Source organism: Bos javanicus, chromosome 18 (genome assembly GCF_032452875.1).
Source record: "Bos javanicus breed banteng chromosome 18, ARS-OSU_banteng_1.0, whole genome shotgun sequence".
Classification (NCBI taxonomy): domain Eukaryota; kingdom Metazoa; phylum Chordata; class Mammalia; order Artiodactyla; family Bovidae; genus Bos; species Bos javanicus.
Window position 1 is genome coordinate 44,748,099 of NC_083885.1, and position 17,943 is coordinate 44,766,041.

General features: G+C 41.0%; 1 protein-coding gene across 9 annotated transcripts in view; it reads left to right on the forward strand.

Moving 5' to 3' along the window:
- The first annotated feature begins 9,860 nt into the window (after positions 1-9,860).
- The window catches only part of LSM14A (LSM14A mRNA processing body assembly factor), a 53,903-nt gene continuing 45,820 nt past the window's right edge, over positions 9,861-17,943 (forward strand). For 3 of the 9 annotated variants that reach the window (XR_009730857.1, XM_061387924.1, XM_061387925.1), the window contains exon 1: positions 9,873-10,184. Coding sequence is in view for 6 of the 9 variants with exons in the window: in XM_061387924.1 (XP_061243908.1) it covers positions 10,064-10,184 (121 nt within the window). In the remaining 3 variants the exon portion in view is untranslated. Of the gene's footprint in view, positions 10,185-17,943 lie in introns of all 9 variants that reach the window. The other 6 variants (XM_061387927.1, XM_061387928.1, XM_061387926.1 and 3 more) reach the window with 5 other exon arrangements.

Genomic DNA, 17,943 nt, shown 5'->3' on the forward strand with positions numbered 1-17,943 from the left:
CTTCAAATTCCAGGATGTCTGGCTCTAGGTCAGTGATCACACCATCGTGATTATCTGGGACATGAAGATCTTTTTTGTACAGTTCTTCCGTGTATTCTTGCCATCTCTTCTTAATATCTTCTGCTTCTGTTAGGTCCATACCATTTCTGTCCTTTATCGAGCTCATCTTTGCATGAAATGTTCCTTTGGTATCTCTGATTTTCTTGAAGAGATCCCTAGTCTTTCCCATTCTGTTGTTTTCCTCTATTTCTTTGCATTGATCGCTGAAGAAGGCTTTCTTATCTCTTCTTGCTATTCTTTGGAACTCTGCATTCAGATGTTTATATCTTTCCTTTTCTCCTAGTATCAGGTAAATCACCTGAAAGTATTTCATAGTGATTGTTTTCATAGACATTTCAAAAGGGTTGCTTCATCAGGAGAGAGTAACAATCCAAACTGCATTCACTAAATAACAAAGCTGATAGATATAACAGAAAAATAGATAAATATATACCCATAGAGGTTTTTAACATACCTTTCTCAGTAATTGATAGAACAAGCAGACCAAAAAAATCAAAATATTTGAAGAACATTCTCAACCAATTTAAAATTTATAAAATACTACACTCAGTAACTGCAGAATACGCATTCTTTTTAAGTGCCTATAGAACATTCATTAAGAAGTTGAGCTGTGAAACAAGTATCAATAAATTCAAAGGACTGCATGCAGAACACAATCTCTGACCATGATGGAAATAAATGAAAAATTATTAACAAAAGACAACTAGAATATTCTCCAATGTCTGGAAATTATCCCACACACTTGGAAATAATTTATGGGCCAAAGAAGAAATGATAAAGGGAAATTAGAAAACATTTCTAACTGAACTAATAAAAACAATACATATCAATCATGAGGGATACAGCCAAGGTAGTTGTTAGAAGGAAACTTACAGGTTTAAATGCTTATGCTAGAAAAGAAGAATTCTTTAACACCCATAATTTAAGCTTCTACCCTAAGAAGCTAAGAAAATAACAGCAAATTAAAACCAAAATAACTAGAAGAAAAGATATAATGAAGATAACAGAAGTCAATAAAATGGAAAACAATAGATAAAGTTAACAAAACCCAATCTAGTTCTTTGTAAAAGATTAACAAAACTGATAAACCCCTAGCAAGACTGATAGAGGGAAAAAAGAAAGAGGACTCAAATTATAGGGGAAACATCACTACAGAGCCTACAAACGTTAAAAGTTTGTTAACAGGATATAATAAGTTAATGCCAATACATTCCACAACTTAGATCACATTTCTTTTTAAAAAAACAGAGAAATTGATAGAAGAAATACAAAATCTCAGAAGTTCTAATGTATGAATATAAAGTGTTACAGAAGAGAAACTTATTAAATGGGGATCAAATTCACTAACACTTGCTAAAGTAAGATGTGATCATAGAAAAAGACTTTAGGGAATTGTTGCAGCATGCTTGTGCTCAGGCATTTCAATCGCATGTGACTCTTTGAGACCCCATATTCTGTCCATGGAATTAGTCAGGCAAGAATACTGGAGTAGGTTGCCATGCCCTCCTCCAGGGAATCTTCCCCACCCAGGGATTGAGCCTATGTCTCCTGAGTCTCCTGCAATGCAGGTGGATTCTTTACTGCTGAACCACCAGGGCAGCCCAGGGAACTGTTGACTTTACCTAATTTTTACTTGCTTCAAGAAAGGATTTGTGGAGATTGGGAATGACATATTTACAGATCTATGTATAAAATAGATAACTAATGAGAACCAAATGTACAAGCTGGGTTTAGAAAAAGCAGAGGAACCAGAGATCAAATTGCTGACATCCGTTGGATCACAGAGAAAGCAAGGGAATTCCAGAAAAACATCTACTTCTCTTCACTGATTATGCCAAAGCCTTTGACTGTGTGGATCACAACAAACTGTGGAGAATTCTTAAACAGATGGGAATACCAGACCACCTGACCTGCCTCCTGAGAAATCTGAACACAGGTCAAGAAGCAACAGTTAGAACCTTACGTGGAACAACTGACTAGCTCAAAATTTTGAAAGGAGTACAACAAGCCTGTATATTGTCATCCTGCTGGTTTGACTTATATGCAGAGTATATCACACGAAATGCCAGGCTGAATAAACCCCAAGCTGGAATCAAGATTGCCAGGAGAAGTATCAACAGTCTCAGATATGTAGATGATACCACTTTAAAGGCAGAAAGTGAAGAGGAACTAAAAAAGAGCTTCTTGATGAGGATGAATGAGGAAAGAAAAAATGCTGGCTTAAAACTCAACATCCAAAAAACTAAGACCAGGGTACCTGGTGCCATCATTTCATGGCAAATAGAAAGGGAAAAGTAGAAGCAGTGACAGATTTTATTTTCTTGGGCTCCAAAATCACTGTGGGATGGCGACTGTGGCCATGAAATTAAAAGACGCTTGCTCCTTGGAAGGAAAGCTATGACAAACCTAGACAGTGTATTAAAAAGCAGAGGCATCATTTTGGCGGCAAAGATTCATATAGTCAAAGCTACGGTTTCTCCAGTAGTCATGTATGTATGTAAGAGTTGGACCATAAAGAAGGCTGAGCACCAAAGATGTGATGATGCTTTTGAATTGTGGTGCTGGAGAGGACTCTGGACAGTTGCTTTGATGGCAAGATCAAACCAGTCAATCCTAAAGGAAATCAACCCTGATTATTCATTGGAAGGACTGATACTGAAACTGAAGCTCAAATACTTTGGCCACCTGATGCAAAGAGCTGACTCATTAGAAAAGACCCTGATGCTGGGAAACATTGAAGGCAAAAGGAGGTGAGGGCAGCAGAGGATGAGACGGTTAGATAGCATCACCAACTCCGTGGACATGAATTTGAGCAAACTTCAGGAGATAGTGAAGAACAGGGAAGCCTGGCATGCTACAGTCCATGGGGTTGCAAAGAGTTGGACCTGACTTGGTGACTGGACAACAACGTATGAGAACCTACAGTATAGCACAGGGAACTCTACTCAATGCTTTGCTGTTGCTGCTGCTGCTGCTAAGTCGCTTCAGTCGTGTCAGACTCTGTGCGACCCCATAGATGGCAGCCCACCAGGCTCCCCTGTCCCTGGGATTCTCCAGGCAAGAACACTGGAGTGGGTTGCCATTTCCTACTCCAATGCATGAAAATGAAAAGTGAAAGTGAAGTCGTTCAGTCGTGTCCCACTCTTCGTGACCCCATGGACTGCAGCCTACCAGGCTCCCCTGTCCATGGAATTTTCCAGGCAAGAGTACTGGAGTGGGTTGCCATTGCCTTCTCCCAACTCAGTGCTCTGTGATGGCTTAAATAGGAAGAAAATCCAAAAAAGAGGGGATATACATATACATATAGCTGATTCACTTTGCTGTACAGCAGAAACTAACATAACATTGTAAAACAACTGTAATCCAACAAAAATTTTAAAAGGAAAGAAAGAAAGGATTTGCAAGGCTGCTGCAAGGAGTGTGTTTAGTGGACAGCTTTCAATCCAAGTCCATGCTCATAAGTCCCTGCTTTTCCTGGGTAACCAAGGCCAGTGACAGGGTACAGCAGGCCTAAGGCCTGACAGTTTCTCTCTGATATGGGGCTATTCTAAAAAGTAATCTTTGCTCCAGGCCCCCTGTTAAGTTGACTTGAGACTTGGTCAGATCTGCAAATTCTGCTTGCTCCATCCTGCTTCCACTCCCTTTCACCTTTCACAGGCATTACCTCCAATAAACCTCTTTCGCTCCTGTCTTAATATCTATTTCTGAGAAGGACGAACTGACACATATTCTGAGTTTAGAATTCCTAAGATGCGGCTCCTCCAAAGTATGTAAAATGACTGACCCAGGCATTTGTCTTTCTTTTTGCATCATTCAGGAAATGCATTTGACTGCTAGTTAAGAGAGACTTAAAATAACTCTGACACAAGTAAGATAGTTGACAGGCCAAGTTGGTAAGGTGGCTCCACAGTGTCATGAAAGTCCCAGCCTTCTAGGCATTCCTCCCAGTCAAGTGAATGAAACAATCTTGGACCGGCTAGACCAGGCAAGTGGCCACTCAATGATCCTAGATGATGCTACATGAAACAGAATTACTTAGTCATGCCTCTTCCAAAAAATTGTGAAACAGAACAAAAGGTAATTGTTTGAAATTACTGAATTTTAGAATGGTTTGTTATATAGCAATAGATAGCCAGAGCACATCTCCTAACTGCTGCTGCTGCTGCTGCTGTCGCTTCAGTCATGTCCGACTCTCTGCAACCCCAGACACGGCAGCCCACCAGGCTCCGCCATCTTTGGGATTCTCCAGGCAAGAACACTGGAGTGGGTTGCCGTTTCCTTCTCCAATGCATGAAAGTGAAAAGTGAAAGTGAAGTCGCTCAGTTGTGTCCAACTCTTTGCAACCCCATGGACTGCAGCCTACCAGGCTCCTCTGTCCATGGGATTTTCCAGGCAAGAGTACTGGAGTGGGGTGCTATTGCTTTCTCCGAATTGCGTAACTAATAGAGGGGAAAAAAGTACCATAAAATCTTATATGTAATACCTTGATACAGTAGCATTTGGAAATTATTACTCTCTTGCTTTAACATGCTGCCTGGTTTTTTTCTTTTAAAGAAGTCTTCATACTCATGTAAGTTTGTATCTAGCTTTTTATCTTAAATATTCTCTTATGTGTAACTGATTCACTTTACTGTATACCTGAAACTAGCAGGTTAGTTTTGCAAATCAACTATACGGAATTTTTTATGTGTATATATATATATATATATATTCTCTTATACACCTGTGCCCATTTGCCATGTAACTTTAAAGAGTCATAAAATGAGGAGACATACTTTTTATTATGATACAATTCACATACCATAAAATTCACTTTTTCAAGTGTATAAGTTAGAATTTTCATAATGTAGTGTAACTACCACCACTAATAATTCCAGACATTTTCATCACCCCAAAGAGAAACTATTAGCAGTCACTCCCCTTTCCTAGACCCCAGCCATAACCCCTAGCCCCTGGCAACCACTAATTCATTAATCTATTTTATGTCTCTATGGGTTTTCCTACTCTGAACATTTCATATTAATGGAATCATATGATATGTGGCTGTTGTGTCTGATTTCTTTCACTTAGCATAGCAGTTTTAAGGTTCACCCATGTTGTAGCATGTACCAGTACTTCATTCCTTTCTATGGCTCTAATATCCTATTGAATGGGTATATGTATTTTGTCTACCAATTTATTAGTTAATAGACATTTAGGTTGTTTCCACTCTATTGTAAATAACACTGCTATAAACATCCACATATAAGTTTTTTGTGGGATACGTATTTTCAGTTATCATGGTTATAGACCCAGGATTGGAACAGTGGCATCATATGGTAACTATGTTCAACTTTTCAAGGAACTGTCAAACTTTGCTGAACAGGATGCACTACTTAACATTCCCACCAGCACTGTATGAGGGGTCCAATTTTTCCACAACCTTACTAACATTTGTTCTTGTCCACCTTTATAATTACTAGCCATCCTAGAAGGTATGAATTGGCATCTCACTGTGGCTTTGATTTGCATTTCCCTAAAGATCAATGATGTTAAACATCTTTTTCTGTCCCTTTTTTTGGCCATTTGTATATCTTCTTTGGAGAAATGTCTATACAAATCCTTTACACATTTTTTAACATTTACTTTTTATTGACGTATAGTTGATTTACAATGTTGTGCTAATTTCAGCTGTATAACGAAGTGATACATACATATATATACATTCTTTTTTAATATTGTGTTCCATGATAGTTTACAAATTTTAATCCGGAAATTTGTTTTTCAATTGAATGTGTTATAATTTCTTTTAGTTGTAAGAGTTGTTTACATATTCTTTATATATCCTGAACCTCTTATCAGATCTATGATTTGCAAATAGTCTCTCCCATTCTGTGAACTGTCTCTTCACTTTCTTGATGTCCTTTGAAGCACAAAAATTAATTTTTATGAAATCTAATATACCTATTTTTCTTTGATTGTTTGAGCTTTTTGTGGCATAGCCAAGAAATCACTGCCTAATCCAGGTCAAGAAGATTTACCCCAATGTTTTCTTCTATGACAGTCGTCTTCAACCTTTTTGGCACCATGGGTCAGTTTCTGGAAGACAACTTTTCATAGACTAGGGTTGGGGAAGAGATGGTTTGGGGATGGTTCAAGTGCATTACATTTATTGTGCTCTTATTTCCAATCTAATGATGCCACTGATCTGACAGGATGTACCCGTCCACAACCCAGAGGTTGGGGACCCCTTTTCTAAGAATTTTATAGTTTTAGCTCTTACGTTAAGGTCTTTGATTTATTCTAATTTTTATCTATACTGTGAAAGTGATTTTGAATCTTGTCAAATGGAGATGGAATAAAGAGCCTTTCATATCAAACAGGAGACAAAGGAATGGTTAGAGGTGGGAGAGTGACATGTATGTTCTGAGAAGCAATGAATTCAGCATGGCCAGAGCCTAAGGCATGCAGAGAATATGTTGGGAGTTGCAACGAATAACCGTGGGCACACCAAAAGCCAGTGAGGTGCAGGAACCTTGTTTCTCCCATATTCTCCATTACCCAATCCCCAGCGTCACGAAGCAAACACAAATATAAGTTAAAAAAAAAAACAGGGTGCCAGCTAGAAACGTTAACTTTGGACAAGCCTCCCATGTTTTTCATCTCTTCTTCCAACCTGACTGCCTCTCTAATGTAGAAATTCTAGACTTTCTATTGTTGGAAACATTCAATGGAGAGGTTTTTTTTGTTTGTTTGTTTGTTTTTTCTGTAGGCCAGCAGACATAATTGATGGCTCTTAAGCAGGGGAGCAACATGGGACTTGGGTTTTCAGAAACAATGGTAGTGAAAGGTGCCACTTTCTCAGTCTTTTTCTAGTACCTAAGTTAGAGATTCACATGCATAATACACTATGGGCTATCACACTGATCAGCTGCACTTATGCATAGTTCCTGGTGCCCTAGGGTGCAGGAAGCCATGAACTGCAAACATAAAATAGAATCAGCAAGATTGGTGATTGACTGGGTACAGCCAGATAAGGATTCTGATTTCAAGACTGGACACCTGAGTGAGTCCTGGGGCCAGTGATAAGGACAGAGAGCATGGATAAAGGGCAGGTTTATTTGGGGGAATGGAGTAGATGCATATATTTTTGAACATGTTGAGTTGGAAGTGCCTGAGGGACACCCAAGCAACTGTATCTAGTAAGTAGGTACTAGTGTGACCCTGATGGCACCCCACTCCAGTACTCTTGCTTGGAAAATCCCATGGATGGAGGAGCCTGGTAGGCTGCAGTCCATGGGGTTGCGAAGAGTCAGACACGACTGAGCGACTTCACTGTCACTTTTCACTCTCATGCACTGGAGAAGGAAATGGCAACCCACTCCAGTGTTCTTGCCTGGAGAATCCCAGGGATGGGGGAGCCTGGTGGGCTGCTGTCTGTGGGGTCGCACGGAGTCGGACATGACTGAGGTGACTTAGCAGCAGCAGTGTGACCCTGGAAGTCAAGAGATCTGGAATGAAGATGTAAATTTGGGAATTAGTTAATATATGAAAAAGGATGAGATCACTCAGGAAGCACGGAAGATAATCTAGGTCCCAGGCCTGGAAGCGCGAGGAAGTAAGAGTTCAGCTCCTTGGCAGGAATCTTGTACTGAAACAGGTATTTCAGTCTTCCTTTGAAGCTACTGTGAACCAGACCCAACACAGCTGTTAGTCTTCTGTACTGCTTCCCTCTCTGTTTCTTGCCAGGCTTCTCATCATTTGTTCACTCAGCTCACCAGACATCCTACCTACGCTCTGCCTTCAGCTTCATCCAACTTACTGAAAAGCTGCTCTGTTCTAGGCTCTGTTCTAGGTTCTGATCATATAGTAGTAACCAGAGTAACATCCCTATCTCAAAATGTTTAGATTCTAGAGAAGGGGCTAGAGAGACCCAATTAAACATACTAGAGAGAGATGGGACTTCGCTGGTGGCTCAGCAGTAAAGAACCCACCTGCAGTGCAGGAGACATGGGTTCAATCCCTGGGTCAGAAAGATCCTCTGAAGAAGAAAATGGCAACTGACTCCATTATTCTTGCCTGGGAAATTTCATGGACAGAGGAGCCTGGTGAGCTATAGTTCACAGGGACACAAAAGATCGGACACACTGAGTGACTAAACAATTAGAGGAAGATAAACTCTATGAATAAAAAGAAAGCAGAGCAAGGGTATGTAGAGTGATTCAGGTGGTATCATTATAAACAGGACAATAAAGAGTCATCTGCAGAAGGAACATTTGAGTAGAGATCTGAATGAAGCAGGCAAGTTTGAGGTGAAAAGGGGATGGCTAGAACAGAATGGTGAAGCAAGGAAACAAGGGACTAAATCATATATGTCTCTATAGGGCAAAGTAAGGAGTCTAGCTAGCTCTCATTCTGTGTGATATGAGTTCACTGGGGAAAGGAGTATTGAGTAGAGGCGGGATACAATCTAACTTCAATCTTAGCAAGATCCCTTTGGCTGCTGTGTTGAGAATTAGAGGGACAAAAGCAGAGGTAGAAGGGTCTTCTAGGAGGATGTTTCAATAATTCTGGGTGGTTTGTTGTAGGGCAGGGGTGGAGATGGTGAGAAATGATCAGATTCGGGATACAGTCTATACTTGAAAAGGACAGAATTTTGTAGTCAGAACAGATAAAGGCCTGAGTGAGAAGTCTCACTATTATAAGGATGAACTGTTGAGTGCCAAGATTAGGTTTAGAGCGGAAATCTTCAGACACACAAACTTGCCAATTAGGAATTCAACTAAAGATGCTGAAAAGGCTGTGGATGTCCCCTGACACATAAGTAAACAAACGATTTGGCAGCTATTAAGCCATCAGCCACTGCAGTCAGCCCCAACTGTGAACCCTGAGGGGATTCAGGATGGAGAAAAGGTTTACTAACGTTAGATATTAAGGAAAAGATTTCAATGAGCCCAGACTCTAACTTCTTCCCATACACAGAAAAGTGCTGAATTCATTAACTTGAGATGTATGGTTTTTCTTTAAGAGTAATGTTTTGATGTTAAACTACCTGCGTTTGTTGTTTTTGCTATTTTTCAAAAACTCCTATATATCCTGGCTTCTCCCTTACTTCTTCCGAGCAGTCCCTCAGAGCTGAGAGGCTATCTCCAGATTTAAGTCCTCACCAAACCTCCCCGGAAGAAAGCACAATTCTCACGCTTAGGTTGAGCTTTTTTTTTTTTTTTTTAAAGCTAACAATGCTATGGCTTAAATGAATCCAGAGTTCACATAACTGAACAAAACTGCAGACAGTAGGGTTTGGTCTGTGTGCAATGGCACTGAAAGCAATGAGAACCATTTGAAAGCTCTGGACAGAATCCCACGTCTAGAAGCAGCGAAGGGGAGTAGAAGGGAGACTCGCCGGGTGACAGATGCTGTAATGATGGCTCCATGAGGGGCGCAGTTGCTTCCAGAGGAAAATGACCAGGTCTCAGAGGTGCTCACCAAGAGCTTCGAGGCACGTTGGAACTTTCTAGCTAGAAGGATCCGCTTTTGCAATGAAACCGGACTCAGGACAGGTTACAAAGGGTCTGGAAATGGTGTGGGCCACAGCGGAGATCAAGAGGACCGCGAGCGGCGCCACGCCAGCCCACAGTATCCTTACATTCCGAGGCCCTGGCCTCTCCCTGGATCTCCTCTCAGGCCTCGGGGAATGACAGCGACAGACCAGGCCAAGCGGCACTGCTAGGACTGCCGAGGGAGCGAAGGAGCCCTGAGCCACCGGCCGCCAGGCGAATCTCGCGAGACCTCGGCCTCCCCGTCCAGCATGCCCCGCGCCGCCGCCGCTGCAGCCGCCGCCGCCGCCGCGCCGCGGCTTGAGGGCGGGAGGCTGGGGGAGGGTAGCGGAGCCGGCGCTGCCGCCATGTTGGGTCTGAGGCGGCTGCTGTAGGCGCCGACGGAGCAAGTGGGCGAGCAGAACGGCCACAGCGGCGTGGGATCTGCCTCTCTGCGAGCGGCCGGGAGCGGCGGCGGCGGCGGCGCCATGAGCGGGGGCACCCCTTACATCGGCAGCAAGATCAGCCTTATCTCCAAGGCGGAGATCCGCTACGAGGGCATCCTCTACACTATCGACACCGAGAACTCTACCGTAGCTCTCGCCAAAGGTATGCCGGGGCGGGCCTCGGGGTGGGAAGCCGGGCCGAGCGTTCGGGGCTGCGCCGAGCTCTCGGCTCGCGACCTCCTCGCTCCCTCCCCGCTCCACCGTCCTCCTTGGGGTGCCGCTCCCCTCCCTCCGTCCGGGCCCCGGCGTCGCGGGCCGGGCCGGGCCGCGGCCTCCCCGGGGCTCTCAGGGTTCCGCCTTCGATCCGGTGACTAAGGACCCCGGCCGGGCCGGGCGGGGCAGCCCTGAAGTCCGAGAACGGGCCGAAGAACACGGAGATACGCGTCTTCCAACTCCGAAATTCGGTGGTTCTGTCTTCTTAACCACCAAACAAAGCCTGAGTATTCAAAGAATTTTTCCGCCCAGCCTGAGTTTAAAGCGCTGATTTGCTGATTTTCCAGCACCCATTTTCTCGCGTTTTTAATTTCAATTCGTTGCATATTCCTCAGGTGAACTTTAAGTAATGTGCCCAAAGTTTGGGTTTCTCCTGCGACGCAGACGGCCTCGAAATGCCATTGGTACCTGGAGCAGATCACATCCCACTTGTCTCCTGTGTGGTATTTACCTGTTAAACCGGAATCCTTCACCAAACCTGTTGTGCAACTATCTCTTTCAAATGTTTGCTGCTCTCCTTTCGGCCTTGTTTTTGGAAATCCGGTGGGAAGAAGGGTGCCAGCTTTTTCCGGGTCCCTTGTTCCCAGGGCAGATCTAAGTGGTCAGTGGGCGCTGACCGACCCCGGTGGAGGCACTCTGGGTCCGAGAGTTCTGGGGTCGGGGAGGAAGGTGTCCACCCCAAAGTACGTACCATCGCCCAGTCTTGTGGGTTTTGTTTCCGTTCACAAGTCTGGGTTTTTGTTCCGCCAGGAAACCAGGAAGAAAATAAACTTTAGCTCCTGATCTTAAACCTCACAAGTTTTGGGAACATATAGGAGAGGGAAGCAAGATAACTAAGGTCATTTTCGCAGCACATCTGGGAGAGTTATAGAAAGAATAGCATGGTAAGGAGAGAAGTCCGGCGATAGGAAGAAAATTTTCTAAATCTATTTTTAAGAAAAAGATTAGCCTTTGACCGATAGGAGAGTCATTTCGCGGTATCACGCAAGTATTTAAAGATACTTTTTGGATTACCTGGTACATCCTTTTTAAAACACTCTTGTTGGGACAAATTTTCTATCTAGGTAGGGAGTCTTTAAATTATTTTCTCTTAATTTTCTTTTCTTTCCTCTCCCACCCGTCCCTCCACCCACCCGCATGCATATTTAGCTGTATAATTTTTATGGTTTTGTGGAATTGTGAAAAGGGCCCTCTAAAGTTTTTGATGAGAGCCACATATAAGCTGAAAATAGTATTTCTCATTAAAGTGATTTAATAGTTTTGGTTTTTTTTTTTAAAGCATTGTTTGGCCCAATCTGACTTTTAATATTTCTTGCCAGGTTAGTGACTTATCAGTGAGTTGACTGTGGTACCTTTACTTCTTACAAAGAAAATAACCTAAGCATTTTTAAGATTTCTAATGTATTCGTCTTTTTAAAAACAAAAACCTATAAATACATTCTTTTGTGCAAGAACCTAAAAACATCTATATAGCAATGAAAAGGTTTTTTTAATCATTGATTTAATTTATGTCTGTTCTCATGGCTTTGATATGTAATCCCACGTACGTAATATATTCTTTTTTTCTAAAGAAATTTGAGTTGTTGATATAACAGAGGCTTGGGAATTGTGTTTGCAAAAATTGGAGTTACCAAATGTGGATATTATTCTACTTGGCAGTTTCTAATCTAAAACTGCTTTGTAACTGTGCAGTCAACAACCAGGCACTTATTTCAGATTTCAGAATTAGAAGTGGGATGTTTGGTGTTAAGATTTTAGAATTTATGTGATTTGCTGAGTAATCTGATATCTGAAATTCCACCTTTTTCAAAATTTGGATGAAGAGTGGCAGTCTACCCAACGAAACCAAAAGTATATTCATGGATTTTAGACTACAGTGTGTCTAGAATACAGTATGTATTTGGATTTAGAGATCTTGCTAACTCTTTTTAAACTATGAATTGAGTTATCTCTAACATTCTTAGAATTCTATTTAGGACGTTAATCCTTTTCCCCTTTAGAGAGAGGTGTTTTTTCTTCCCCCTCAGTGTGAAATATAACCACACATGTTGTAAAGATATGTGGATAAAAATGAAATATTTTTAAACAAAGGTTCTTGTAACTACCACCCAGGGAAAGACTGGCTTTGCCAACATCCCACAAGCCTCCCACTCCTGCATCTTCCCATCAACAACTGCTGCCTTCTTAAGCTAGATATAAATGTTATTCTGACATTGATCGTTTTATCACTTAAGTTACATCTCTGAATGATAAGAGTTTTGTCCCTGTTTGAACTTTATATAAATGGAATCATGTTGCATATATTTATTTTGACTTTTGTTGTGACAAAGGATTCCGTCATGCATGTAACTTGTTTATTTCTCCAGTTGCTTTGGATATTCTGAAGCTATTCAACTTGTTTACAGTTTTGGGCAATTATGAACAGTAACTTTGTGTTTGAGTTTACTGATACATGTTTATGTAAATTTCTTTATGCTCTGTACTTTGAATTGCTCTGTACTTTGAATTGCAGGATCCTGGGGAGTATGTCTTTATTAGATCATGAAAAACTGCTTTCCAAAGTAGTTGTTTACTAATTTTTATTTCAGTTATTAGTAAAGTATATGAGAGTTATAGTTGTTCCACATCTCTCACCAACAGTAATACTTGTAACTGCCACTTTCATCAGGTGTTTTAGTTCTGTCCAGTTTGGTGGGTATGTATTTGTATGTGGTTTTAACCTTCCTGATTACTAGTGAGGTAAACACCTTTTCATATCTTGGTCATTTGGATTTCATCTTCCATGAAGTGCCTTAGAAATTTTTTGCCCATTTTCCTGTTGAAATGCGTGCTGCTGTTGTTGTTTTTCTTGAGTTCAGTATCAGAATATGAATCCTTTGCTGGATATATCTGTTGCAAGTATCTTTTCTCATTTAATGGTTTCTTTTGGTGTATAGAAGTTCTTCCTTCTATTGTAAATATGTTACCACTCTTTTCCATTGTGACTAATGTTTCTTGTCCTTTTTTTTTTTTTCTTTCAAAGGAGCTTTTCCCTACCCAAGGATCATGGACTTACTTTGATTATCTTATCAAAACTTTTCTGTTTTGCCTTTTCACATTTAGGCCTATGATGCCCCTGTAATTGATTTTGTGTATGTTGTGAGGTATTTAAATCTTTACATTTAGTAAGGAAGTCACTTGGCTTATATGGTCCAGATTATAATTTGGTTTCTTTACTTGGATATTACTTACAATTTAAATCCATCTGCAATTATAAAATACTCTTGATATTTTGGGCTAGCTCTGTTTGATGTAGTATATAATTAGGATGACCATATGGCCTGTTTTGCCCTGGTGGAAAGTCCTTGTTTGTGCCTGTTATTTTGGCGAAATTGTTAAAACATCCTTTTTCTCTCTTGAAAATCTTGCAGTTTGGATAATAAATTGTATGGTCCCACTGTATGTAGTCAAAAGCCCAATGCCAGAGATACTGTCAAATAGGTGTTATCTTTTATTTTCTGCTAGAGATTTCACAGACTAGCTTTAGTTCTATAAAAGTGAAATTGAGGTAAGTTTGATGAACTTTGATACATTGAAATCTTCTAAATCAATGTCAGGAAGTTTTAAGGGCAAGTAAGGAAGAATTTAATGTCAGTATAAGTATGTTAATAGATAATCTGGATTGTTGTTTGTTTCTTGAGGTCTTTATCATGGGTCTGAGTTTTTTTTCTTCTAGTACTGATCATGACCTACATGTAATCATCTTTGTTTATTTGCATGTATTTATTGTCTAAGCCCCTGGGATGAACAGATATTTATTAAATGAATGAATAAATGAAAATTATTTAGCATTTTAGTTTATTAATCTTATAGAAGTCTCTTGGGGATATCTCTAAGTGTTTGCAGTTGTATCGCTTTAAAATTAAAATACATAAAGTATGTTCCCTCCACCAACAGTAAGAAATTTTGGAGAATGGGAATATAAGAGAATAAAATCTTTTTTTTTTTTTTTTTGGCTGTGCTGGGTCTTTCTGTGCACGGGCTTTCTCTAGTTGCTGTGAACAGTACTGCATGGGCTTCTCATTGCAGTAGCTTCTCTTGTTTCAGACAACAGGCTCTAGGTGCATGGGCTTCAGTAGGTGCAGCTCACAGGCTCCAGAGCACAGGCTCAGTAGTTGTGGCATATGGGCTTGGTTGCTCTGTGACATGTAGAATCTTCCCAAACCAGGCAGATTCTTATCCACTGTACCACCAGAGAAGTCCAGGATAAAATCTTAAGACATGCATGATATAAATGACATTGTTGGGCATACAGAGTTTTTCACCTTATGGCTCAAGCTTAATTATAATTTTCATTTAAAATTTAAAGAAGAATCAATTCAGAATGTTTGAGGGAGCTGCAAAGTGATGATGTGCATCAGTAGTTTGTAGGATACTTCCAATTGTATATGTACTTGTATTTGTGAATATGACACCCAAACACATAATAGATCCTGGATACCAAGAGATTCCCCACAGAATGGAAACTTTGTAAAGGCAAGGGTTCTGTCTCATTCATTGCTCTGTCCTCAGCAGCTGGAATAGTGCCAGGCACAGAGCAGACCCTTGGTAATATTTGAATAAATGAAAGGAAACATAGCTTTTGAAGGTTTCTCATTGTGGGAATCTCAAAGTTGGAGGAAACTTACATATCCTATAAGCATTATATATGTGGATTTTAAAAGTATTTAAGTAAAATAGACTCATTTCAGTTCAGTCACTCAGTCGTGACTCTGCGACCCCATGGACTGCAGTATGCCAGTTACCTGTCCATCACCAGCTCCTGGTGCTTGCTCAGACTAATGTCCATTAAGTTGGTGATGCCATCCAACTGTCTCATCCTCTGTCGTCCCCTTCTCCTGCCTTCAATCTTTCCCAGAGTAAGGGTCTTTTCCAGTGAGTCGGTTCTTTGCATCAGGTGGCCAAAATAGACTAAATAGACAAAAGTGAGTAAAATTCTTATCTAACATGCATTTAGTTAACTGTACCTGGTTAATAAACCCTTAAAATGAAAATCATGTTGCCATTGAATTAGGAAAAGAGACTTTGTGAGGAAGAATGATTATATAAGCCAGCTGCTTTTAAAACAAACAGTTTGTTCTTAAAGAATCAAGTGATTGGTGGAGGAATATAAAAGTGGGTAAGTTGGTGGGTAAGTGGGTAATGGATTATATTGCCCATTGGCGTAGCTTACTCACCTCTTGATTGTTAATTATCCACATAGTCATAAACTCCAGAGAGAGTGGGAGAGCTTGTGTTGGATGAAATGCCTGTGAAGTGCTTTATTGATTTCTTGCCTTCTCTCTGATTTGGGGATCTGAATCTAGCAATTCACAAAATCACTACTTAGGAACAGCAAAGGTCTAGTGAAACTTAATGCTGCAGTTTCTTTTGGTTGCCCTATTTAGTGAGATTGCCAGAACTTGGAGCCTTGGAAACAGTTTGTTGTTGTTGCATAGTCCTCAGAAGTTCTTGGTAATTCTGAGAGTCTCAGGTCAGGTGCCAGAAACTAACTGTACATTTTCCAGTAGAGTAAGAAAAGCCATGGCTTTCTTTTTCTTTCTTTCTTTCTTTTTTTTATATTTATTTCTTTTGTTTGGTTGCACCAGGATCTTCAGTCTTCTTTGCAGTCTGTGGGGTCTTTAGTTGTGGCATGTGGGATCTAGTTCCCTAACCAGGAGTCAAACCCAGGCCCCCTGCCTTGGGCGCTCAGGAAAACCAGTGGACCATCAGGAATGTCCCAAGACATGACTATCTGAATTGGAAGTAAAGAAAACAATATAAAGCCTGAGGAAAATAATAGTAGAAGAAGAGAAATAGTAAGAGTAAAGGGATCTTACCTGTGTGACACATAGCAAGAGTTTTGTATTTAACTCAGTGCCAAAGTAGTAATAGCAGTAACTGTAGATGGTTTAGCTTGAATTTATTACTCCATGATAGAAGGTGCTCTCTATAGGAGCAATTTACCTTTTATTTTCTCTGTGATACTTTAAAGTAGTACTTCAGTTAGCTATTTTAAAAACTGGATATCAATGAAGTAAAATTGATCAAGTGTGAGGTAGTCTGTGAAGTATTTTACTCACAAAGATTTATTCTAGTGTTGTGGAGTGTTTGTTTTTGGAAGCAAATGTGACCTAAAAGGCCAGTTGGAAAACTTAGTGGTGTCCTTGGACAAGTAATTTAATCTCAGCTTTAACTTCATATTTTAAGTAAGGATAGTAACGTGCATCTTTCAGAGTCATTCTCAGAATTAAATGAGATAATACCAGAAGTATTATAATAACTAGTTTGTTACAGTGCTTACTAGAGTAGCTTTCTCATTGTTATTTCCAACCACTATCTCCATCTTTGTCTAGGTAACCCATCTCCCGGAGAAGGCAATGGCAACCCACTCCAGTACTCTTGCCTGGAAAATCCCATGGACAGAGGAGCCTGGTGGGCTGCAGTCCATGGGGTCGCTAGGAGTTGGACACGACTGAGCGACTTCACTTTCACTTTTCACTTTCATGCATTGGAGAAGGAAATGGCAACCCACTCCTGTGTTCTTGCCTGGGGAATCCCAGGGACGGGGGAGCCTCGTGGGCTGCCGTCTGGGGTCGCACAGAGTTGGACACGACTGAAGCGACTTAGCAGCAGCAGCAGTAGCAGCAGCAACCTATCTCCATCAGTGATTCAGATCTACTGTAGCCTACAGTCTGTTGATCTTACTACCTTTCATTGACCCACACTCTCCTTACAACTTTACCCCCTGTTTTAATTCCATGAGGAGTTGTTACAGTCAGAACAGAGCTTATACTGTCAACCCTCTTCCCCCTCCCACTTTCTGTACAAACCTCACAGCCCTAATTATATCAGCACAGACATGCTGGCCAGTTTCACTGTACATTTATGTTCACTAAGCCCAGAAGTCATGGTTACTTCCCATATATTGTATGTCCTTAGTCCATTCATTCCGGTTTTGTACATGACCATTCCATTCCTTGTTTTCCTCAGACTTCTATCATCTCTTCCCCCATCTTCACTTTCAGCCTGTGAACCTTGCTTCTTCTTTATTTGAGAAGAGAATAGCAAACAAGAGAATTTTGCTCAACTCATCCCACATGTGCCCAGTAACCTGCATCTGTCCCAAACCTCTCCTTTTCTTTGTTTAGATAAACTGTTCTCTCCTAAGGTCACCCATGCATTTGTGCAGTAGGTTTCATCCCCTCTTCATGATTCAAGGACATTGCTCCAACAGCCTCTCCTGCATATTTAGTTTCTCCTTCTCTACCAGACCTTTCCTGTCTACTCACAGATACGCTGTTATTTCACCCATCTTAAAAACAGCAGCAGCAACAACAACAAAAACACTGCTATTCTTAACGCAGTTACTCTTTTCTATCTACTGCCCCCTCTCTCTCCTTCCCTTTACACCAAAACTCCTTGAAGAAGTTGTCTATATCGAGGTTGCCAGAGATTTCCATGTTGCCAAACTCAGTGGCTGGTCCTTATCCTCAGTCTACTTGACTGATCAGCAATATACTGCTCAGTCAATCTCGTCTGCTTCTAACCGTTTTTTCACTTGATGTGATCCTAGTTTTCTCTTAGACCTCACTGTCTCCTTTGTGATTCTTTAACTCCTAATCCTCCCA